The following is a 26,479-nucleotide window of genomic DNA, read 5'->3' as shown; positions in this document are numbered from 1 at the left end:
TATGAGATGATCAAAGCAAGCAGATGACCTCATAGAAAGCACATTCAAGATGTTATCTGTCCTTTTGCAACTTGTTTGCTTTGGTGTGAGCTAAAAATAAAAAATTACCTCTCAGACTGCTTATAACTGCATGGGTGAGACTGCCACAGACCGTGCACACCAACCACCTTCCATGAGCGCACACTGTGTTTACTGGTCACTATTCAAGGGGTCACGGGCATGTGTTATCCACCTTTTGTTTATTTTTACTCAGTCTTTGCTGGCACAGAGATGCAGGCAAAATGCATTTGTTATCCCTCAAGGCAAAGCACCAGACAAGTCTGCCTGTTAAGGAATGGATGAAGCTGTTGAACAAATGAGAAAAAGGTCAAATAACCTGAAAGAGCTTTTCACTGGTTTCTGGTGGGGGCTTGGTTTGGTTTGGTTTGGTTGGGGGGGGGGGGGGGGGGGGGGGGGGTGTTGCTTGTTTGTTTGTTTGGGGGTTTTTTGGTGTTTTGTTTTTGTTTGGGGTTTTTTTTTTTGTTTTTTTTTTTTTTAAAGCAGAGGTGGTTTCTTATATTGTCTGGTTGTTGAGCCTCAGGGTAGCATCACATGAGCTGAGCTTTCAGACACTGGCAGGTCTATTTTATTACTCTTTTAGCAACAAAAGCTCCATCTTTCTAAACTGGTCATGGCTGCAGTGGTTTTGTTGCATGCGTTGTTGTTTAAACGCAAAACTCCCAGGACATGAATTATCTTTTACACCACTTAAGCCCTGTTAAATTTAGTTGAAATACTGGGTTAAAAAATTATTAGTCCACACACAGAGGGCATAAATTGCATTCCTCACATCCTTCAGAAGCCAATCTAGAAATAACATGATGAATTTTATGACAGGGATACTCGGACACAGCTAATAAAAATCTACACTTAAGGAAATAAATGCGATAAGTAACACATTTTGCTTTCATTCGATTGCATAAATTAAAGGTCACACACTTAACTCTTACAAACTAAATTATTTCTCTTATAATGAAGTTTATACAGCATGTTACAGCACTGGGCTGGACCTGCGATGATACAAATCAGGAACTTCAGCTGAAATCATCCATTTTGACCAGCTACAGCTGGCATAATTTTTTTTCCGGGCAGCGAACATAGAAGTTTTCTAAAAGCATCGTCTTTACCAAGAGCTAACCGGATAGCCAGTAGTTTGATGTGAAAAGGTTCAGGATGCAGAGATGTGCCTCTCAGTTCACCCTGGGCAGTTCTCAGAAGCTGTATCAGCTTTCGCGCTATCCGTGCGAGGACATTGGGTGCTAACATCATTTAAGCTCTCCCCACAAAGTCTGGACAAAACATGCCCAATACTTTATATTAGAACCCGATCTAATGCTCTTTTAAGATAAGTTCAGTTTCATTCCTTTCAAGTGGGCATTGATCATATCAGACCAACATATCTAATAATTAAGCACCATTACGTAATTAAAGTTTTTGCACTAAAAATGCAGAACTACTAGACAATCATTAGGGATTAAATACTCCCAGCACAAAAGAGAACATGTAAAAGCCAATTTTCAGGAACAAATTGGAACCTGTTGCAGTTTTCCGTACAAAATTGAGGGGGGGGGGGGCAGACTGTTTACATTAAATTTTACTATTTTCTGTGAGTTTTTCCCTTTTCCACCAGAAGTATTTCTCACTGACCAGAGTCATCTAACAAATGAAATAGGTTGAATAATTTTCCCTAAACATTTTAATCTGTAGTATGTTTAGTTTATCTTTTCCATTTTATTTTGAATTGTTGGATTACCTGTTATTTTATACCAGGCTTTACTATCATCTAGAGACAGAATGCACTTTCCAAGGCTTAGTACAGCATAGCTACAAAGAAACACGGGTCAGATCTATTAGTACTTCTACAAGGTGAAAGAAAGCCAGGTCATCTTTATTTTGCTATACATTTCAGGGATTACTGATTGAGAGGCCCTGTTCTTATGAATAATAATAATACCACTGAGCCTTTCTGTGCTTGAATAATCATTGTATTTCCTCTTTAATAACACGATAGGGTTTATATGGAAGACTCAAGAGCATAAAGCCATAGTGACCTTCCCTACCTGAGAAGAAGCTGCTGAGAAATGACAGCTGATAAAAAACCAAAAAACACAGAGCAACTGAGATAATGCTCCAGCCATTTCATCTCCAGACACATCAGCCCATAATAATCAGAATGATAACAACAAACTCAGACTGATGACACTCCCTCCTCCCCCTTCTTTAAACAGCATTTCACCTCGCCATTTCTAATACTTGGGGAAAGAACCAATTCGCACTTTCTGCACCGGTTACATGCTCCGAGACTCCCTGAGCACAGCTCCAAACACCCTGAACACCGAATCCTCTCTGATCTGGATGGCAAAGCAGATACCCATGTAAAAGTACATTTTCATCTAGATATTGACAGCCTTACAGGCGCCGTTTCCTGCCACCTCCCTAAAATTGTTGTTAATAGTCTCCTCACACAGCAGCAGCTCATGCTCTGAATGAAGCATCGCTGCTTTTGCTCAGCCTCAAATTATCTGTATGTGGCATTTTCCAGACGCATGAGCTGCAAACACATTCAAGTAAATGCCTTTTCCCCTACTCATTTTTTAGATATGGTAATAAATAGCAAGAATTATAAAGGCAGTTGGTACTTAGGACATGAAGAAAATATTAAATCAGGAGAAAAATCTTCTTACACATGCACATACATACATGTACCCTCTCTACTAATATATAGGAAGCCGAACCATTCTCAGCACAGCTTTTATCTACATGAACAGCTTTTGTACAGCGTGATACAACACACTTTGGTTTGAGTCAAGGAACAGAAAAAAATAGTATAACAAAAGCAAAAAGCTCCATCCACGAACCACTACAGCTGTTGGAGAGCCCTAGCAGGGACTGAGAACAGCACGTCAAGGCAAAAACCAAAATAATTGCCCAGCATCCTTCAACACACGTAGTTTTGCCAGGGATAGCTGCGTCAGTGTGTTTGACTGATGCAGGGACTCACTAACAAAACTCAATCCAAGTAAATACCACAGAACAAGGCAGCGCAGTACGGCAAAGGACTTTTTGCCACATTGATCCCTTACCATGCACCGTGGACACAACTACGACTTTATTTTCCTTTAACCTATATTCAGTTTGCTAGATTGAATCCAAGGTGCCTCAACTGAAGTAACCAATGTGTTCAAGTGAAGAGCAGCTGCATACAGCTGTAAGCAGTCCCATGCTCTTAAGTTTTAAAATTACGAATTTCAGTAGAACACAGCCTGCATGAAGGGATATGTTTTGGTGGAAGAGGAGAAGGAGGGGCTTTAACATCTTAAACGGCTGACAGCTAATCATACTACTTTCTTCATCAAAATATTATTCAAGGTGAGAATGCATGGTAATCAGAGACACACAGATCACCACACAGCATGTGCATTCACTTCTGGAAGTGAAGATAAAGTTAATTAAATACTCATTTAATTTGAATTAAGATGGATGCACTCTACTTGAGCCGATCAAAACCCTAAACCAAAAGGCAGACTGCACAGAGTAGTAGCCTTTTGTTATTTAAGCTTTCCTGAAGATACATTAATTGTGTAGTCTAATACGTAGGTACAGGCCTTTTTCATATCATCTGCTGTAGCTCTCAACTTCTTCTCTGCTTTCCAAAGAGTAAGACAGGCAACTGAACAATAGGGGAATCCTGCCCTGTTCCTCAGCGGACAGGACGACTGCTTAAAGAGCTCTTCAGATGCACAAGACACCCCTATATGATACCACATAGCTCACAAGTTCTGTGCACACGGGAGTGATGAAAAGACCAAAGAAACATGATGTAGCAAAGGGGATAAGAGGTTGAGGCAGAGAAGTACAAGGCCAAGAATCACCCCCATTCCTACTCAGTGCCAGGGCAAGAGTGGAAGTGATGGAGACCTGAACACTTGTCTCCTTGTGTTAGATCAATCCCTCACCCAAAACACGATGCTTTCTGCTTAACATAGCCCAGCCCTATGGACATCCTGAAAGGGGGAACACTTCTGTTCTCCTCCACCACGAAGCCCCTCCTGCTGGCCTATGTCCTGACCACCTGAAGAGGGGCTGGGGTCCTTCTACGTTTCTTTTTCTTGCAAGAAACCACCAGGAGTCACCAGCAATTCAAAGTTAAGCTACAGATAGAGCAGGGCTCTTCCAGTAGGGTGGGCCCCAGCAAACTGCTTGGAAGTTATTTACTTATTTATAGTCAGGTTCTACTTGGACAGATGACATTTTAATCTCAAAACCACAAAGAAATACCACTGGGTAGAGAAAAGGGGAAGGAATTACCATCCAGGCTAGGTGGATTTGAACGGATTGAGAGGAGATGTCTCACCGGAGCTTAGATCCAATCAGCACATGTCAGAGGATTTTGTGGGATAGGTTTTCTGTTACTCAGTCAAGCAGGCTTCCTTTCAGCGCCTCTGCAAACTGCTTTCTATTTTCCAGCCATCGCTGCTATGAACGATAAGTCCAGTTCACAGCAAGCCACTAAAAGCAATGCTGGTTAGCCAAACCACTTCCTTCCTTTCTGCAGGAATTGCTTTGCCTACATAACCAAAAGTCAACTAGCCTCCTACTAATGGAGAAACTGGAGCTTAAAGCTAATTCTTCCTATCTAAATTGCTGCATATAGACAGCTTCAGTCTGTATTTTCAGCAATCCACACAAACAACTTCCTCTGAAGTATCTGATCTCTGTATCAGACGGAAGATAGATTTATGTGCCTAAACCTCTGGTCACATCAGAAGGCCGAAATAATAAAACCTGCAGTAATAAAGAGCTCCCTCCCCTGCCAAGGAGCCGAGTTCTGTACAACATCCTAAAAGGAAGTTAAAACATAATAAAAACACATAAACATAACTTCTTGCAATGCAAACAGATAAAGTACAGTAAGGAGCCCCGACATCAAGAATACAGAAACTGGCTCAGATGGTGACTGTGGACCCTTGGAAATGTCATTCCACAGAGGGAACACAGGATGGGCCAACAGCTATGATCAGAGATGGGGATTCAGGTTGGATCACTTACCACAACACTTTCCAAGCCGGGAAATGAAAGCCCAGGATTCAGATTTTCAAAGAATTTCAATGGCAGTCGATTTGGAAGACAAACTTAGCAAAAACCTCCTTAATGCTGACTATAATTAGAAGATATACCAGCCAATTCTAACTATGAAAAGAAACTCCACAGCTTTTGAGAAGATCTGTCTTAATTCTCACAACCTTGATCCATTGACGAGATATAACTGGGAAACCAACATATGGAGATAAAGTAAAACAAGAAATAGCAGCTGCATTAGCAGCAACAAGGATTTCTCAGAGATCCGAGGTGCTATCTTCAGCATCTCACCTTCCTTTTTATAGCTACCATGGTTGTACCTGCTCGAGCACACTGTGCATGTGTAAGGATCGAATGGTAATGAAGGACGGACAAGCCTTTTAACCAAATTGGCTTGGCAGTAAGTCTGAAATTTTCGCACAGCTCATTAGTGGTGACTTTTTATGGAAATGTATGCTGAAACAAAACCAAACGCATCTAACAACTACATGTTCTGCAAATAGATTCCTTGATTGAAAAGAAATGGCTCTCTATTATATGCGGTAAAAAAAAAAAAGGAGCAAGAAGGAAGGAAAATGAAGGTTTTAAGAAAGAACCACCACAGTGAGAGTCCTTCATAAAGTACCCTCCCACTGCTGTGCTGAGACTTGCAGGTATTATTTCCAACACCCTTCACTTGTCCAGTCACGTACAGCAACCCACAGGTCAGGCAAGTACATCTCAAGCACAAATAGCCCTCCATTTCCAAATGCTGCAAAAGCCGAAGCAATATCAAAGTCTCACAAATTCTTTAGTGTTTGCTGCACTACTTCTATACACTCGTCTCTCAAATGGGCTGATCAACAGAGCAGCTGTACTGTGAGGGGAGTAGCAGTGGGACCTCCTTGACAGCAAAGTGTACCCGTCTTGTCGCTGAGCAAGTGTCACTTGATGTTTGTTTAAATGCTTAGAACTGGATCCTATTTGCAAAGCATTAGCATTCCTGTTCTCCTGCGTCTGCACTGATTGATCTCATTTGCATATGCAAATCAAATGTCAGTATGAGACACTTAATATTCCCTCGACTTCATTTAGTGCTGCAGCAACACGGGTCAATATCTCACTCCATCCTCCAGTATGTGGGGAGAGGAGGGTTCTAGCTGAGTCAGCAAATGCTAATAAGCTTTGCTGCTTTCAAGTCTTAAAATCAATTAGTAGTATATTAAGGCAGACTTGCTGGGAGCTCATTTAAGTAATAAAAATCTTTTGTATAGCTAAAAAGAAAAAGAATAGGAAGGTTGACTCTTCTTTCCCCAGGGAGTTGTTTTAATCTGAAGTCATAATGGAAAGCAATGCATCTGCCACAACGTTCACTGAAACGGGGAGCCGCTCTGCCATTTTTGCTGGTTTCCGAGGGAAAGCAGTAAGGGTGTCAAAAAAACCCCAGTCTTTAGTACAAGTTTTTCCCCTTCCCTTGTTTGAACAATATTAACACACACAGACAGCAAGGACAGCATATCCACCGCCACCAACCCTCTCTGCCCTTGTATTCATGACATTAATCCTACGACACTGCAGTGGCACCTCACTTGCATTGACAGGCACAGAGCAGTGACTCCAGGCTGTCCCAGCACGGACCATCCCACCAAGTAGCACAGGCTAACACCACAAGCTTCTGGGAACAAGCACTGCCACGAGGAGCTGCATGATCACAGCTTAGGCAAACAAATGGTCCAACAAAACCCCACCCTGCAGCCTCCCCAGCCTCATCCACCTACAGCAGATCCACTGAACCCCCCCACTCAAACCCACATGCTTGGGGTTAGCTTCCCCACCCTGATGGGTGCTCAGCACCAGCAACGCTCTGGAATTAAGTGACTGCACCAAGAAGATCCAGTGAAATCACAGCAAACCCAATCTACACCAGCTGAGGGGCTGGCCCAGTACCACTCTCCATGCACCACTGGCAATCACAGGCTCACCCCCATCTGACAGCAGATGAAGCACAGAAAACTGATTGAAGTGGAGCTTTTAAGGTATTTTCCCTCACTCAGATGCAGCTTCTGCAAGTCACCAGGGCCTGGAGCTTGCTGCTTTGTTAAGCCAACGCTACAAATGGCACCAGCCACACAAGTACTTGACTTTGAGCACTCATGAGAGGCTCTCATCATTCAAAGCCAAACTGCACCTCAGCTGGCAACAGAGCTAATTTCAGCTTTATGCACCAGAAGGTATTTGCGCCTGAACATTCCCCCCACCTAAGAAAAAGAAGTGTCTGTTCATAGACAAGTGCAAGTATCCCTAGCCACGCTCCCCAGGGAAACACAGCGGCCAGGACAGCTATTTACATTTATTTCTTCATCCTCTAATCGTAATTTTCATTTTATGAGTGCCTGACTACCTGATATAGCACAAAGCTCATAAACACTGCGGTGGGCAAACACGTGGCTTATTTGCTTGATTTTACTTCAGCTAATTTATTGGACATCATCTGCAAGTATCAGACTGAGCAGCACTTACACCAGTTCCTGCCAAGGCTGTGAAAAATAATTTGAGCCACCTCTATCACGCCAATTGGCCATGCATTTCCCTTTCAAGGCTGAAATGCCACCAATGACTGGAATATGCTTCTGACCATGAGAATAGTTTCCTCCATGGAAAAAAGGAGTAAACAGATACAGATATGTGGAAATAAATAGCAAAATAGGGTTTACAAGCCAACTTTAGATTTCTCAGGTGGCTTTTTGCCTTTTAAAAGTTGTTTATAAAACTGCTCTTGTCTAAACTACTACCAAATCCTGAAGTAGTCTTTTTTAACATCACAGCCAAGACATCGAAGGTATGCATTCACTGTCAAGCCAACACCAGTTCTTCCAGTGCTAGCACAGGCCAGTAGCAAAGGGGAGCAAGAAGCACTGGCAAGAACTCAGGCTAATTTGGGATATAAAGCCCCGTTGACTGACTTTGACCAACCCGATGCTTTACTATTTCTCTCATCACGTTTGCATCCATCACTCCAAACACGTGACTGAACAGAACAGTTGACTGTGCAAAATCACTTGTTTCCAATATGCATATGGTACATTAAATGAAACAGTAGTTGCACATTGTGAACAGCTGATGACAAACAGGGACACAGCTACAGAGATGAGATATTGTGGAAAAATTCCAAAGAGCAGCCATAAAAAAAAATCTGAAACCATATGACAGGCAAGCCAATTGCCAACCAAATTTTTTACATTAGGTAGAAAACACTTAATTGGAGATAGAATCAATCCAATGCTATGCTTTAAATCTAATTATAAAACTACTTCTCTTCGAGACGCTACACTGTGTAAAACAATCCTGTCACTCAATATTATTGACAATGCTGCATTGCCTTACTGCTTACTTGGTATCTTGGTTTATCACATAGTCCAAATACTAATACTTTGCAAACAAGAAGCAAATTAAAACGCAGCGTGCTGACTGAATAGCTGCACGGTTTGGCACAGCTCTGACAGCGCTCTACACGCATTCATAAGCGCAGTGTTGTGAACCCTAAAATGAGAGCGGTGAACACAGCGGTGCACAGCGCTCTCCGGCTCCTCACCTCCCCACCACTCTCCACAGCAGAATCACGCCAGATGTTCCGGCCCAGAGGGGCAGGAGGCCAAGCTGCTGCAGGGCTGGGTTATCCTGTAGCTGTTCATCATCAGGCAGTGTCACTGCATCGCTGCCTCCCTCTCCAGCAAGACTCGAGCTTTTTCTGCTTCCCTCCAGGTTTATTGCTACCTTACAGGCAGCAGTGACAACGAAACGGACAGCACCTAGTTTTTGCTCCTATCCTTTCTTTCAGGCATGATGTTCATTATGCTCAATCGTGCTTTTTTAATCCCCATGTATTAAAATGGATTGGGACATTTCAGACATAGGAATATCAACATTCAAACACGATTTGTGGAGTTCTTGCTTTGTTTCTAGAACAATCAGTTCTTTTACAGCCATTCGGAAACAGCAATGTGACTCAAAACAAATCAACTCATCCACAAATGTGCTAAAATACAATATTAACAATAAGGTACAGTGACAATAAGTATTATTAAGAAGTGCATGAGGCCAGCACAGTCAATTTAGGATCTCAGCTGCTGATCTCTTTGGCTGGTTTGAATGCTCTAAGCAAGTTACTGCAGCAAAATAAACTAATATAACAATTTTTGGTATGTAGAAATTAGATGAAAACTCCTGGGTCATCTGCTACTGTCCTTGCTATTTCATTGCTTCTCCATATGGTGGGCCTACATACAAAATACGGGCAATTTCTCTTTACAGCACTCCATCTAATTTGCAACAATCAGGATTTAAACTCTTCAGGAAGGTTTTTAGGTTCTGCAGTTCCACAATACAAACAGATGGGAATTTTTCTAAAATGTAAATTAATTACAATTTCAAACAAATTAACTATAAAAAGAACAATAGGTAATGAGCACAGAAATCTTCACATTAATATTTTTTATCATCAATTCAAAACAACTAATTCCATCAGCATGGTTTCAGACAGGTAACGGTATTTTGCACCCACATCACAGGGGACACTGGAGTTGGGGCTGCAGCTCCCGGATAGCAGCGTAACACGTAGCCAGGTTTCCCTGTTTGCAAAGAGACAGCTGAAAGGTGCTGAAAGGAACAAACCAAGCCTGCATCTCTGCTGCAATCATCTGCTGTGAATTAGTTTAACATCTCAGAGTTACTGCATTAAAGCCTCTTGGAGATGAAGGGCCATTTTGAACCCACTGTTTCAGTGTTGGCACATTCAGAGAAACACCATTTTACGGCTTCCCATGCTGTTCTTCTCCATAGCTTTATCTCTACAAACTGGGAGGGCTACAAACTTTTTTTTTTTTTTTTTAATTAAAACTTTAATTCTTGAGCACAGCTCTTTAATAATGAAAAGTAATAGGGTGGATCCAGCATGGCACTCTGGCCATTTATACACTTAGGAATCATTTCACCAGTTACAGCCAGCGCTGAAGTAGAACACCAAACAGTACAGTAATACTGCTCCAGCCCAGAAAAAGCAGAGCACTCTGTTCACCTGAACTTCAGAAGAAATTTTAAAACAATAAAATATTGTCTAAATGGGAAGACAACATCAGTATGCTAGACTCATTTTGTATTTAGCATCTTATTAACACTCAAATTTGGTACACGCCCTTTAATATTCACAGGCACCGAGCCACTCAGATTGTGTGCCTGAAGCTAAAGAAAGCACCTGGAGAAGCAAACCAGAACTGATTGTAATCACATTCCTCATCCCAGTATGAATTTTCTTTATTCTTTTTAAAGGAAACCTGCAATGCCATCAGATTCACTACTAACTCGGCACTATCTGCCGACTCACCAAACCTACTCCCACGGGATTTCCCGGGGAGGTCTCCCTCCCAAGCACCGACTTCAGCATGACCCTAACTCAGCTGGTGAGACACAGGGGAGGAGGCAGAGATCAGCCTGAGGGAGAGAAAGTTAAATCTTTCCCAGGTCACAACTGATACTAAAATTAGGAGGCATAGTAAACAAAAAGAACAAAAAGCCACTAAGGCAAGGTACATTAGGCACAGCAGATAAGGATGAAATGACAAAAGCCGCAGGAGCAGTTGACTGAATGGGAAGTAAAGAACTATGTCTATTAAAACAGAAAAGTCCTAAAAAGGTATTGCACAGTCCTTGAAAGCTTTATGCCACGCACTCAACATGCCCAATACTGAGCAGACCGAAGAAAAAGTAGCTGTTAAAGAGTCAATACACTGGCATCCAGATCCATGCATTCAGCTATAAGGCCATTTTGGTTTTGAACACATTAAACCATCTCTTGAAGAGATTCAATCATCAGACAAATAAAGCAACATCAGACTTCCAGAACAAAGGAGCAGCAGAGCAAGGCTCAGAGCCTTCACCCTTCCCACTGCCACCAGAACAAGGGTTAATCTGTACTTCGCTGCAACTCAGGATTCATTCGTCTTGGTCTGAAAAAGGAGAAAAGCATCAAACCAGTAAATTTACCAAGAACCCTGTATGCTTCAAATTATGATTTAGGTACTGAGAGAACTGGGATCCAGCTGAATGTTTAAATGAACCTAATACGGTGTTCACTCAGAAGGCAAATTGGCATAAAAAGTACATTTGGTTATAGCTTTAAAAATTTTAGCCTATTCAGTACTTGCCTGGCAGCTCCGTAATTTATTTACACAGATGGAGAATACGCTTTGAGCGGCCACTGGACAAGCATGAGTCACCACGTAGCCCCTGATGACAGCCCGGCCGCTCCACCGCCCTCCCACTTAAGCATCCCTTGAAGCCTCAGAGCCTCTCTAGTCCCAGCACAGCTCTGACCCCAGTGCCAGCTGCAAGCAGGCAGGACTGAAATCTAAGCTGTTACTGAAGAACTTTCTTGCAGCCCAGTGAATCTGATCCAAACCACCACAGCCCACGTTTAACTCATAGCACAAGCAAATTAGAGCCAAATTTTCAGAAACTCTGCCCAGAGTTTTATATTAAAGACTCATTTTCAATAGTCAAAGGATTTGTGCATCCAAATTCCTCCACTCTGGTCTTCGAAAAATGGGATCACTATTTCCCGATTTATCAGAGAACTTCCAAAAAAAAACAAAACACAAATGCATATTTCCCAAGGCCTTGAGGAATTCCTTTTTTTTTTTTTTTTTTTTTTTTAGGTTTTTTTCCCGCCAAGGACAGTGTTGGTCGTTACCATAATCAGAAGCTGAACAGTTACCTGTTTTTAGAAAAATCTTGAATACTCTGTTTCCAAAGACAGAGAGAAATCAAACTGATCCATTTGTCTTCCATTAACAGGGCCATTGTTACTTTAAAGTCAAGTGACAGACGGGAAAACGGAGAAATGAAGCAGTTTCACAACTTGTGCACAGTGGCAATACATCCACAGAGCAGCACAAAGCCAGGACCTCGTTCAGGTTTAGCAAAAGGAATGGTCAAAGAGGGACAGGAACCAGTTTCTAATTGTATTTTCTAAATATGTATGCACAACTCCACAAACAACCCTCTAAAGAATGAGATATTTGTGCTTAAGAGGAGGGTATTTATTATGAAGGAAAACAGCACCATTTACTTGGGGCTGTTTCCCTCTGTATTTAAATGCTTCTAATTTCTTAAAATAAGCAGTGTTCTTCTAGGCGTAATTGTTTCTTTTCAATCAGGCACTTAGTGTTTGCAGCTATCAAATTTGTTGCAGCTGTAATCAAACACCATGTCTTGGGAAGGAAAATCTTCACCTACTGTTAAATCTTGCTGCATTACACAGCACTGCTTCCGCAGTAGAGTCCAAAATGCCCTGGTTCTCCCCACAATTTTCTAACTGAACTTTGCGGAGGGAGGGATTAACATTAAAACTCTAAAGGTTACATAGATGATGATTCCTAAAAAATGTATTCAACATTATCACATCCCTCTTTCTTTATAGAGCACTTTCACTGTTAGAGCACAAACACCATGAATGAAAATATAATCCCATTTGAGAGAGCAAGAAACTGAGGCACACTGCAAAACTGACCTGAGAACAGCAATATAGCAGGACAGGGACAAAGTTAAAGTGAGAATCCAATTCCTTCCTGTTCCTACTAGGAATCCACTGGAAAGTTGTTACACACCATGTCAGAGCAGAAAGAAGTTTTATGCAAGATACTCAGGCCCTGACTGCTTGCTTAGTGTCTGATAAACACTGAGAGCCTCAGAAAGAAGGACCTGTACAGCCTTGAACAGCATCAAGTTTCATTAAGCTCACAAGCCTCAGTGGTTTATAGCATTGCTCTCTAGTCATGTATGATAAAGAGCAGATTCGGGTATCTTTCCTTAAATCCCTTTCTATTTTTCATACCCTCAAGACTAACAAGGCAGCCAAGAGGTAATGGTTTACAAATAATAATGTAATTTTATTTTATATCTACATTAGTAAACTAAAAAAAACACTACCTGCTATTCATCATGAACTGCTATTAGCAACATTGAGCAAATGATGTGGAATTTATATAAATTTTCCTCTTATTGTAAGAGACTTGCCCAATTTATTTTAAATGTCAGCTTACTATGTATTCATCAGGTGTGTGGCAGCAGTGATTGTAATTAATTTCACATTGTAGTCTAGGCATGTGCCTTAATATTAGCTTCATACATCTTTCAGGGAAGCAATAAGTGGAAGCATTGGTCATTTTTGGTCATTAAATCTTCAGGAATATTTTTCACAAGATGAGACTGTCAAGATTCACATCCTAGTAAAAGTCTAACTTAGATATTTATAGCACTCCAAAATTCTCCTGCAGTTGAAATGAAATGCAAGACTCCACAACAGCTGGTTAGGATTTTTCAGAAGAATCATTTAGTCAAAAAAGGAAAAAACCCCACAGTCTGAGGGTGAACAAGGCTAATTGTGAAATCATGATGAATTCAAGGGACAGTTTAACAGGAAAAAACCCACAAATTTAAAGGATGCTAAAAGCATGAAAGCACTTCATTTAAATATTTTCTAAATCATATGTTCTGAAATGGAGCTTCATAAGAACTGCTTATATTTAGTGAAAGTATCTCTTAAGTAAAAAAAATTACCTTCAGATCAAAGTATTATATTTAAATGGAAATGAAATTTTCTCTCTTCTTTCAATTCAGCAAGAAAAAGCTGACAATTTTTCATTCCCACTCAATCCTGCAATGGTTGCCCCTGTTTCTTTTTCCAGATCATCCAATTATCAACAGACTCTTATTTGTGTCAAACCAGTCTCGTCTCCTCTCAAACAGCGATATTGCTGTGGGGTTCCCCACATTCACAACGCCATACAGTAGCTCCTGAATCCATTCGTACATTCATGAACGCACATTCATAGCAGCACGCACGCCAAGCCGCCATGCTGACCTTGTTTCGCAGCTTGGAAGCTGGGAACCCAGACTAGGTGACCAACGAGATCGTGCAGAACATCTGTGCCACAACCGGGAACAGAAGGCAGCTCTCCGAAGCTGTGACCTGGTGCCTGAAAGCCAGAGATGCTGCACCCGCAGCAGCGTTATCCTCAGTGACAATGGTGTCCACCCCTTGAGAGGTGGCTGGGCTGGGGAAGGCGGCCATCAGCCTTCCTGTTTGCTGCCTTCCACAGCAGAAGAATGAATACAAAATCCCTACTGTTTACTGAGCTCTGAAACAATATTTGGCATCTGGAGAAAAATCACAACAAACAGTAAGAGATCGGAGAACATGAAGAATCAGACAACGAAAGCAGATAGAAACAAGCTGGCAACACACACACACACGCACCAAACTAAATGAAGAAAGATGAGGTAGTCAGAAATGAGGAAAAGAGGATTAAGGAAGATCTAGCAGCAAGGCACAATAACATATAATGAAGTCGGAAAACTGTGAGCTCAAGAAGGAAGCGCCAAAGCACAGCACCCTCGGAGCTGGCTATTCCTCAAAATTCCACTGCCACCTCTGGCACCTGCCTGACCTGGGGCTTGAAAAGAGATCTGCAGACTTTCAGAAACATGCTCTGCCTATCTGTTCTTAAAGCATTTCTAAGCATTCTCATAGTGGAAACATTTTTTAATAAATTCTGGCACCACTGCAAGCAAGCCCTCCTTTTTTTAGCCAGTGAAATGTATAGCTAAACTGTGTGTCCTGAAACAACGAGAAATGAAGAAACACATATACAGGTATGAGCAGGAGATGTCTGTGCCGGTTTCAAGAAATTGCTTGTAAGAGATCTTATCATGCAGGCATCATACTGACTAGATAAGCTAGGAAGATGCTAACTTAGATAAAGCCAACCTCAATTTATGCATTTCCCAGAGGGTCAGGGTAGAGCAGACATCAGTGCAAGCACAATGTTTTTGTGTCACTTTGATGCCTCCAACTACATACTTTATTCCTGTCCTCCTTTTAAAAAGTTCCTGAGATCTTTTGTTCCAGTTTAAAAATTCTGTTTCTTTTGGTGCATTTCCCAATGATTGCTTAAAGGGAGGAGGAGAATAATGAACATGCTTTGATAGCAGATCATAAAGGAGCCATTTACTGCAAGGACTCTGATGCATTGTTCTGTCTTTAAACATGAATTATCGAATCACAAGCTATTCACTGAGTTGTAGATTACCAATGAACTGAAACAGCATTACAGCAGCAGCATGTCCCTTTGATCAAAAACACACTTATCTCCTCCTTTAGTCTTAGTTAACAACAATCCAAATAGCAAGTAGCTTGTTTTGAGGCAGGCAAGCCTGCCCCTCTCCCCTCAAAATGAAGCTTTCATTTGCACCAATGCCCTGCCTCAGTGGCTCAGGTTAAGTTTTAAGTACCTTTCTTTTTTTCCCCTGGAGACACGCTCAGTCACCTGCTTTAAAGCCTCCTAATCACCGCTCAAGTAAACTTCAGATAATTTAAAGTATATGTGACTAAAGGGCAGCCCTGGAACAAGCCTTTGTACAAGAGTACCTGCTGCATCAAGGTAATAAAAAAAACCAATTAAAAAGCGTACAAGTAACTGTAACTAAGTGCCAAAAAATGAACTCTAAATGTCAAGAAAGTACAAAATCAGCTACGTGTTCTCTATCCCACAATTTGGGAGCAGCGTACTGTCACGTCTACTAGACACGATGATTGGCATATGTTGTAGCAGAGATTCTGCCAACAGGCAACGGGATCCGCCCTTCCTCACCCCGCTGCTGCGCTCGCCTGTCCTGCCAGCCGCCACACACCACCAGCATCCCCAGCAGGCACTTGCCCTGCGAATAAACTGAGCGCGGTCTCCAGCTGAGATGAACTTCGGCACCGTTGCCCAGCCGTACTGAACACCTGCTAACGCACCGATCGCTTCAAGACTAATAAAAACATCTTAGTGCCACTGCCGCCTCAAGGCAGAGCAAAGGTTTTAATCAGAAATTAGAGGGTATTTAAACAGAATTCTCCCGAACCTGAACAATTGTCAAGTGCAGAAAATGTTGAGAGAGTACAACATCATCTAAATGAAGGCATCTGCTTGGTTTAATGTATTGGGTAATTGTCCGGTAGGACTCATTACCAAAAATTATCATTAAGGCTGAGAAATTCTAAGGACTCCAAAGAAAAACATTTACGGGGATAGGAACAACGTTCTAGGTTCAGTAATCAACATAAACGCGTCTCAAATTTTAACACGGTTAATTTGTCATTTACCCAGCAGTGCCACCTCACATTACAATCATGACCCACCTTCTACTATAAACAGTTCTTTCATATATCTGATGACTTCCACTGTCCAAGATTTTCTGAAGCTACCAAGCCTTCACATACAATCCTTTACCTCCCCAGCCACCAAACACTGCACATTATTTATGACAAGAGACATGGGAGGTGAATTTAAACATTCAGGGAGGAAGGTGCAGGGAAAAGAAAAATAACAAATAAGTAAAGAGAACATAAAGGAAAAATGCACGAACATCCAAGCACCCTATGCACTGCTCTGCACTCCCCACTGTCTCAGCTGTAAATCCCAGTGGCCATACGGGACGCTGCGATTGCTGTAACCCTGCAGATTCCGCTGTCAAACCCCACATTACCCTTCCTTCTTAGTCATTCCAGCTTTGCTGTCAGAGTAAGCTTTTAAAGATGTTTTGAGCACAGACGCTGAGAGGAAAAAATACATTACACTTGGAAGGAATCAGCAATTTCAATTCTGAAAAAATGGATGAAATTACACAAGAACCAGGCACTCCTGTCTCGGATTAAGTGTCTGCATACATATATATCCTGGTATAAACTCTGCACCTTAGTTTCACATCCCACCATAAGCCAAATGCGGATACAATTCAAGACAATTACTGAACTGGGCAGACTTACCTTCATAGTTTGCCTGGAAGCCTTGAGCACTGACCGCATAATCACTCACAAGCCACAAGGACAGCACAACCCCTGTACTCACAATAGGAGCAGGCAGCTGGAAACCCGTTAACCTGGAAGAAATCAAGAGGGAGGTTACACTCACCATTTCTGCCTTTGACCCGATAGCAAATCGAAGAGTGGGGCAGCGGCCACTTTGGCCAATATACCACAGCCCGAAGTGGGGAGCTTCAGAGCTCAAGAGAACAGACTGGTACAGCTTGAATTCAATAGCTGTTCAACAAATGCTGGGCAAACTCATCCTGGGCTTTTAACACCTTCTGGCTTACCAGAATAACTAACATATTTCTTCACTGGCTATATTTTAAAACCAGTCTATCTGCTTCACACCTTGTTCACTAACATCTGCTCTGCAGTGCCCCGCTAACCCCAGCTCTGTGATCTCGGAGCAGTCACTGAGCCCTTCAGAATAAACTTTCCCCATCCACAAAATGGGAGCAATATTTAAGGTTGCTGAGTGAGCCTAACACATTATTCAATAATGCTTACAACGTGTTTTGAGAACCTTGGAATAAAAACGTTAGAGAAGGGTCTGAAGCATTATACAAACTACATTAAATCGAACACAACCTAAAATAGCAGAAGGGAACAGGCAAGAAAATGGTTTTACCAATTGAAGCCCATCAGGGTGGCTATCTTCAGAGTATTTGTTCAGTAGTTTTACAGTAGATAAGTTTTGAAGTTTCTAGGAATCCTCCCCAACCCCCACCCAACTGCGCCAGCAAGAACAATCCCAAGGATGGCACTTTTCATCCTACATCCTAATATCTGGTATGTACCACAGTGAAGACTGTGATGGTTAACACCTCTTTACTCACGGAGGAAATCAAAGCCCACAGACACAAAATCGTTTGCACAAGATGATCTAGAAGATGTACTGTAGGAACCGCCTAGGATACAGACACATGCCCACAAGTCAGAGTAGAAAGAACTATGTAAAAGGGTGACAAGTCTAGTGCATACACCAAAGACAGCACTGCAGAAACCCATAACGCAGGTGCCTTGCTCTCCCCTGGCTTTCCTCACAGACTTAGGGCTAAATGACAACTGTTAATTTTATTATAAGAGTCTGTTTGGTAATGATTTTAGGCTGGCATTATTAGATCCCAAACACTAAATCCCTGACACTGTATTGACATAGCCCAGGAACAGCTCATGTACATTTCTCAAACAATTACGGTTTTATAACTTACAAGCCTTCCCCTTACACTTGGCTAAGGTGATTTACAGAACAGATTTACATAAGGAACATTTGTTTTAAAGTAATCTCATATTAGATTCTTGCCTGCCATTATCAAGGACAGAAATTCAGATGCAATCCCCGTTGCCTGATAACTGTCCTAAAACCAGACTTTTACCAAACCACAGAAGCAGCAGGAACTGAAGGAACTCACTGCCACACGGTATCATTCGAGATCAAGACTATTCAAGCTGGATCACAAGGACAAGTAGCACGAGATAAACAGGCTACGGTAAGAAAGAAAGTTTAAAGCTTCTTACACACACACTCAGAGGTTTATCCCACATCTTTTTATACAGCAGCTAGTCTTTCCTATGGAGAGGGCAAAAGATCACTTGTGATAGAAAGCACTGACCCCTTAAGAAATACCCGTAAGTATAGATTTGATTCAGAGTATTTCCTCTCCTCATACATCACACAGAATGAAAAAAGCACACATAGAACAAAATCAGATGCTCAATTTTGGGGGCCACCATCCCCTCTGACCACAGGGTCAGGTACTAGTACAGTGCAATTTCCAGCCCAAGCAATTTCTCCTTAAAGTTACCACCAGCCCCCGGCAACTTCCAGAGACAGCGAGTGAACTTCCCTACTGCTCTTACTCTGGCCCTAATTTAGTAAACCTAAATATTATTTCAAACAGATTGAACTCTGACTAATGAAAGCTGACATGCTCCGCCTGAGAACCTTATTAAAGCAAAATTTCCAGTTATTGGCAAAGTTCATGCAATTGCCAGCCAATGATGGCAGTCAAGTTTTAATGTCAGCAAGAAGCACGTACCCACTCTCAGCATAAAATCCATTGTCTGTACAAGCTGGAAGAACAATTGCTCCTGTTTATTAAAACTAAAAGGTTCCCAGGATTTTTAAGGATTCAAGATAGTTTAATCATGCACAAAACTGAAAAGGAATGCCATAGTTTTTATTAATTTATTTTGCAGTTTAATTAAAATGACTTATTGAAACCTTCATGCACTCAAAAAATCCAAGAAATGCATGGACCGGTTTTAATAAAGCCATACAATGGACAGCAGAACCTGTCAGTTTTTCTTCCTCTAATCACCACACAGTGTTTTATCATTATCTAGGAATTAGTTAAGGGTAGTCTATGTTTTTTACATCCAAATTAGATCTGCTCTCTGAACTAAGCTTTTTGCATCATGGATTCTGTTCACAGTCTATGTACTAGGAAGACCCCACTTTGCAGATACTGCTTTTAATTCAGGGCAACATTTACGTGTCTGCTTACCTGTAGGCAAGTGCACGTGTCCCATAGGAGTCAATGGGAATTAAGCGCTACCTGAAACAATACTGCCCTTAAGCGTGTATTCGTATTTTCTAGTTACAGGGCCTTAAGAGAAAAGGATGGCCTGTGCATAAGGGCATGAAATTGTAACTGAGGGTTTGTTCTCACTTTCTACAGATTCCACATTGACTGAAGACACAATTTTCATGGGAATCTCTGGGGTTCCTGAACCTCTAAAAATTAATAAACCCAACCATCTCTCCAGGCCCTTAACTTCAGATGTTCATTTGTGTCTATCTAGTGTCCCTGGAGCAAGCAGAAGAAAATAGGCTGCCTGACAGCACAAAAGGTGACCAAACACTGTCTTCCCCTCCAGATCAAACAGCCTTTCTGCCCACAAAAGATGAAAAGTGCCCCCATTAGTGCTAAAACTAAACTTATTCAGAAGGAAGCAGGAAGTACTGCTTCAATAAAAGAGATATCTATATAGCAACTCCTACCCTCTATGCCACTAATTTCCATTTCTCCTCCTACAGTGAAAACCTGCACTAGAAATGAGATGAAATTCTTCCCGTTCCTCACTGGAAGCAGCTGCAGTCAAAATAAAAGTTATTCCTCCTCCTAAGCCTTGAACCAACACACACAATTAAAATTCTCCCTTCTGATGTTGTCTTCTCCCAGCAAGAGCACGTGCCACATCCTCTTGAAGAAACAATGATTTAACAAGGCCGGTGCAGAAATCACTGCCGTAAAACCTCCGCATTCCTGTTCCAAAGACCCAGAAACAGCCAAGCTTGGCAGGACGCCCTGCCTTGTTTTGACCTGGCTGGTAAACTGTCCTCATGGCTTCCTCCCTAAATCTGCATCCCAGGCAAATTTAAAGCATGGGGATCAACATGATGGCAGACAGAATATGAAATCATTCCCCAATGGCCTCCTGCACGAAACAGTAATTCTGACATCACTGTTATTTAGTGTAGCGATAAAAAAAATATATACGCTAATGAGAAAGAAAAGCAGCAAACTCTGTTCCTTGTTTTTATTAAGGGCCATAACAAGAAGGTGAGGGCAATAATAACAGCACAAATAATCATCTTCCATTTCTTCTGTACCTCTGGCCAAATGGATTATTGAGTGATTATCCCCTTAAGTTGCTTGGAGCCAACACTGATTGTGTGAGATTTTCAATATGTTTTTCATTGGCTTAATTCTGCTCCTACTGTGAGGAACCAAACTAAACCGGTGCCAGAAATACCACTTCATAAGCTTGCCCTTGCTTCACAGTACGGCAAAAATCAATATACCAAAACAAATTAACACAGAAATCCTCCACTCTATTTGCATCCTTCTTCATTCTTTGCCTTGGGTTTGCCACAGACATTGCAAATATTTCTGGTGCATAACTCCCCATGCAGCAGAACAGCAAAATCTGCTTCACAGAACAGCTTTGATAGAACCGACGTCAGTAAGAACTAGCTGCTGTTGTAACCATCACCTCTTCACAGGTCCCCCGTAGTGCCACGAGCACCAGCACCCTCAGCACACCAGCAGCTGCCAAGGCTCAAGGCCGGGACCATACGCTGGGGTCTGGGCGTGCTGTTCTCCGCTCCCCACGGAGCCCAAGCACCTTGCCTCTGAGATACATCACCATCTTCCCTACTGCCACAAAGTCTCTCCCCAGTGGGAAATTGTCCCATCCGCCTATGAACGGAGCTGAGCACCAGGCAAAGACCCACTGACTGCTCTGCTCAGCAGGTTCAGCTCACAACTGAACACCACTTTTGCCCTAGAAAAAGAACAGTCAGCCAGGACAGTCCACATCTCAGTCCCTTTGCAAATGGCTCTCACCTCCATCTGTTGCATATTATACTGTTCCACTGTATCAAGTACAACTGTATCATACACTGTGACGCAGGCTCCCATTTTGGAGTGCAGGTGCCATAATTAAAACAGAGCACATTATTTTTCTGGTAGGATGCCCACCATCAGCTCAGGCTGCAATCAAAATAGTTATTGCAGCTGGCAATCCAACAGCCTTTAAAGCATAAATGCTAGAGAAGTGTCTCAGAACATCTAATGAAAACGCGCTGGATTGCATCGTTTAACCCAGCATTAAATTACACTACACCATACTTCAGTGATTTTTTCCTGCGTGTAATTTAAAGGCACCTATTAAAGAAAATTTCCCATCAGATGAACCACTCTCTTCACTATATACAGTTTAAATGACATGGTTCTGTAAGTGCTAGTCTGACACCCCTGCACCATCCCAGGACAATACTCAGGCGAAGTCAGGTGTAAGGCACTGTGTGGAGAAAGCAGCTGAGCGAGAGCTGCCCCTTGGAAAACAGCCTGGGACGAGGCGGCGAGTCCTCTTTCACACTGTGCGCCCAGCTAACAAGACAGCAGTCAACCCGAAGTCACTGGAAAGGTGCATTTGAAAGGAGAATGGACTAATCCATTATGAACTGGGGTCAACAGAAAGAGCCCAATAACTACCAATTGACTTTGAATCAAGTTTTATATGCCTTATTCAGCTAGACAGCTGGCTCATGTGCACATAGCAATGAGGAAACTCACTAGCTGCAAGGAGAGGCTAAATATACATTCCATCTTTCCTCTGAAAAACGGGTATGAGTGATATTAACATTTGCAACTTTCGCAGTCTTGATGAAAAGGATGTGTAAGCATTGTACTCCAGCTGCTGCAGGAAGAATACCTTCAGAAATACATATGTAGGTATGTTTAAAAATTAAAGTCTTAGGGGAAACTAGAAACGCAGCCACACGCAAAGTCACTGGTCACTCACAGATGTCCTCCTCAAGGCTGCTTCATGGAATGTATGTCAAGAATAAAAGAATAAAGCAATCCATCCCATCTCAGATCTCATTACAGGTAGCAGATTTTTTTTCTTTAAAGACACCGTTGCTGGTGAGTGTAGGGTAAAGTAGTCTATGGGGGGAAAAAAAAAAAAAAAAAACATCTTGTCATTCCTATTAATATCTTAGTTTCAGAAATCATTTTTCATCCTGAAGGAGTTTAATGTCTCTTCCAAATCATGGGCCAAACCCCAAGAGAATCGCCGTGCATTTCAAATACTACTTTACAAAGCTGGCAAAAAAGCGACGCATAGATGCCCTAGGCACAAGGACTTCAATACGTGCAGTAAAACTGAAGCTGACAGGTCTTTGTTTCGCAGATATCATTGTCTGCAAATTCAGTGCTAGCCCTGTCTCCAGGAGGGCTTTCCGTGCCACCGCTCTGCTGTCCAGCCAGTCCCCTGCTCCCTGTCACCAGGCACCTCTCTGCCTGGCTTGTCCCCTGCAGCCGCACCACAGGCTGCGGCCGCCTCGGCCTCTTGCACACAGCCGATCCCTTCTATTTTCAGCCTGAACTGTGCAGAGCTTCCCCCCATTATCAGTAAGTGTGGATGAAAGACGCACCCGAGGAGACCGCTGACTCTGCTAGCATTTCCTCAGGCTTGTCGGGGTCAGAGTTTTTTCCCCAGTGGTTGTTAGTTTTTCTCCCTTCCTCTCTGTATTACTTTATTAAAGAAACAAGCAATTGCAATGAGATGTTAGCTTCATTTTTTTTTAACCATATTGACAGAATAACTAGTACCATAAATGTTCTCATTAATCATCAATAAAACAAGCAGAGCATAATCTGAGAACACTTCCAGCTCATGCATGCTCACACTTAAAAGCCAGTTCTGTCTGCAAGGCAGAACTCACTGGTATTACTTAGACAGTTGTCCTTTAATTTTGATCCTTGTAAGGCTGAAATGATGCTCTGGACCAACCAAAAAAAAAAATAATCTCAGCCAGCTTACAAGGATACTATAATGACATAAGGAAAACAGTATCACTTCATATTTGGATTTATTCAGCTCGTTGGAATGATTTATGCTCAAACCCAAGCTGCTTTTGAGTCAAGCTACAAACAGACCCTGAACAAATCTCTTCAGAGACACGTTGCAAGCAGCAGTAACTCCTTGTATATTCTCTGTTCATATTTCACCAAGCAACTCCAAGCTACTTTGCTGCCAACCAATGCCACATGTCTCATTTTATTCCATACTACTGTCCAACCATCCCCCCTGCCCAGCTGGTTGATAATTAAGTTGATTCTAAAGTAATATAATTCATTGGCTCTGACATACATTGCTATATATTTTTCTTATCAAGACAGTAACACCCATTAGGGAAAAAGAAGCTTTCTCTGTCCTTTAAACTCACTCGCGATGACATATACTGCACCTACTTTTTTTTTCCAGAAAGTTCATCTAGCACTTTGCAAACAGTCCTCAATCTAACATCATACAATCGAAACCCCATGCGCCGGCATGACTTAGGATTCAACTGCATTTTCTTCCCTTTGCCAAGCCAAGTATAATTCATCAAGCCACAAGAGTCCTTTGCTTACCTCCGACACTGACAAAGGCTTCATTAACTAACACAGTCTCCAGGGACAGTCACAGGGCTCAAATTCCAGCCTGGATGCATTTCTTCGCTCATTTAAAATGGGGTTTGGGTCAATACCCACTAGAAAAGTGTTATTTATAGAGTTTCAAGCCAGCACAGCCATCTCAAATAAATGAGGCCTTCATGGCTCAAGCTGGGAACAGGTACTAAGCATCATATTTCAATAAATTTAATTTTCCATACAATGCAATAGAGTAGGAAGACCAGGGACTTAGATTTATTTTATTTTTATCATGTCCTTTCCATGCTTATTTTACCTGTACTTTCTCAGGTAGCAGTGAGATGCAAGCAGATCTCTGACCAACCTCGGCATCTATATTCTCCGTCTTATTATTACAAACCAAAAAAGAAAAACAAATTCACAGAAAAGTTCACCAAATTTTAGTAACCTCTTGGCAAATCTGAGCTGACAATCTGAATAAAGACAACTTTGGATATAAACCAAGTAAGGCTCAGCAGCATCAGTTCAAAACTTGGCAGTTTTAGGTTATTTCTGGCTTTCTTCAAAAAAGAAAAAAAAAATCAGGAGTGTGAAGTCTAGTAAATGGGAAAAATAAGTTCTCGGAATTCTCGGAGCCCCCTGCAAATCACACAAGGCTTATTGCTAAATGCAATGCAACTGGTGAACAACAAGAAAGCACTACCATACTGGAGGTGTTGCAAATACCCCGGTATTCACACCAGCCCTTTAGTAACATTAACTCTTCTGCTGCATGCTGTGCATAAAGAATGTCCTATGGCCTAAAGAACTTTACATGTAAACAGACATGAATGTTCAAAACAGCTTTAAATGCAAGGAAGGCCCAGTAAATACAAAAGTTCTCAGGCCAGCAGCATTCTGAACAGAAATACCACTTTCTAACTTGTTCAAGCTCATTCAGCTGGGAGGCAGCTTTTGAAACCACAGTGCTGGAAGTCACAACTCCGTAACTATGTTCTCAGGTATGCCGCTAGCCTGCTAAAGGATTTTAGGCAATCCTCTGAATCCCGAGCTCCTTCCACGCTCCAGCCCCTGCCACATACAATCCTGACCCCCCCACACATCTTGCAGGGATGCTTGGAAGCCTCAATGACAACATACGGAGACTCCCAGCTGAAAGGCACCAAGCATTAGATTTATGGCAAACAGGTACTGTGGGACTGAAAATATAAACTACCATTAATTTCAAATGCTGTTGTAGGTGACACAATCAAGCAAAAAAACTTTAATTATGGCTTTGTTAGTATATGTGCTTAATACACATGCATCCTCCTGTTTTCTCTGAATCTCAAGAAGCTAAAGTTATGCAACTGTAAAGAGCCAAAGCTGATATGCAAAGTGAATCCAGGTTTCATCTGCCAAGTCTGTGCATCTCTTTTAGTCTTTATGCATACAAAAATCAGAATTTGAACTACACTTTAGTCATCAGTATTGAGAGAACCTTTACTTCCCCCAAGCGAACAGTAAGGCGCAGCATGAGGCAAGCGCTGTTCTGCCTACACGATCCCAGGACAGCCAGCTTGGATCCACCTTGGGGATTTCCACAGGAACTGCAGTTTCACCTCCCACCACAATACAGGTATGGCTACGCTAATTCCTTAAGATTTTAAATTATAACAACACCTAATAAAATAAAATGTATTGGCAACAGACAAGGAAAGGAAAGAAGAAAACAGTAGAAACTCACTTTCTATAAAGCTAAGAGTTAAAAAGCACCACCCAAATGGAACAAGAACAATGCAAGTCGTCCTCCATAGCCAGTGCAGTCAAAAAAAAAAAGTAGGTTAATAAGAAATTTGACTTTTAGAAGATGTGTTGTATGATGAAAAAAAAATGAAACAAATCTCATTGTCCCTGCCAATGAAGATTTATCCAAAAAGACTGTAATATTGATTCATGTCATATCTAATTCTCTGTTCACTTGCACCTTGTGCGACTGCTGAATATTGAGCAGAAACAGGATAAAAACGTTGCTACCTGCTGCTGTGTAGCAGGGGAGGCCAGTAACGCACAATGCACTAGCGGCGAAAAGCCCTAGGTTCGAGTCCAGCAGCGTCAGAGCTACTGCTTGCGCTGGTGCTATCACCTCTTTCTGTTTCCCTACCCCTCCCTTGCCACACATAGATAAACTGGGAGCAACTTCAGGGAGAGGATGCCTCGCCGTGCACCTGGATAGCTAAAGGGCCCAACTGCAATAGCTAAAAAAGTATTACATAAAAATGCTAGAACAACAGCGTTTCACACTTCCATTTACACACGGATCAGCAACAACATAAGCTACCAAAGAGTTCAAATGAAAATATTTATCTCCTTCCTAAACCTTTTATTCCACTATAGCAACTCTAATCAGCTGTAAGCCTAAATATAAAAATCGCTAAAGATGTAAGGACAATTACTGCATCTTTGGACAGCAGAAGCCTTTATGTTTTCCAAACAGCTATGAAATTGCAAACAGACAATTACATTCTTTATTAAGAAAAAGGACCAGATGTCAGCAGTTGCTCTT

At 41.9% G+C, this 26,479-nt stretch overlaps 1 protein-coding gene across 1 annotated transcript in view; it reads right to left on the bottom strand.

Annotated features, from left to right (window-relative positions):
• Positions 1-26,479, bottom strand: part of CSMD2 (CUB and Sushi multiple domains 2) — a gene marked incomplete at both ends in the record, with an annotated part of 300,879 nt that overhangs the window by 238,778 nt on the left and 35,622 nt on the right. The window contains one exon of the mRNA XM_082329451.1: positions 16,964-17,076. Coding sequence (XP_082185577.1) covers positions 16,964-17,076 — 113 coding nt within the window. The remainder of the gene's footprint in view (positions 1-16,963; positions 17,077-26,479) is intronic.

The sequence above is a fragment of the Platalea leucorodia genome (genome assembly GCF_965183815.1).
Source record: "Platalea leucorodia genome assembly, chromosome: 18".
Taxonomy (NCBI): domain Eukaryota; kingdom Metazoa; phylum Chordata; class Aves; order Pelecaniformes; family Threskiornithidae; genus Platalea; species Platalea leucorodia.
The sequence above is the reverse complement of the archived record's forward strand: the minus strand, read 5'-3'. Positions and strand labels throughout refer to the sequence as shown.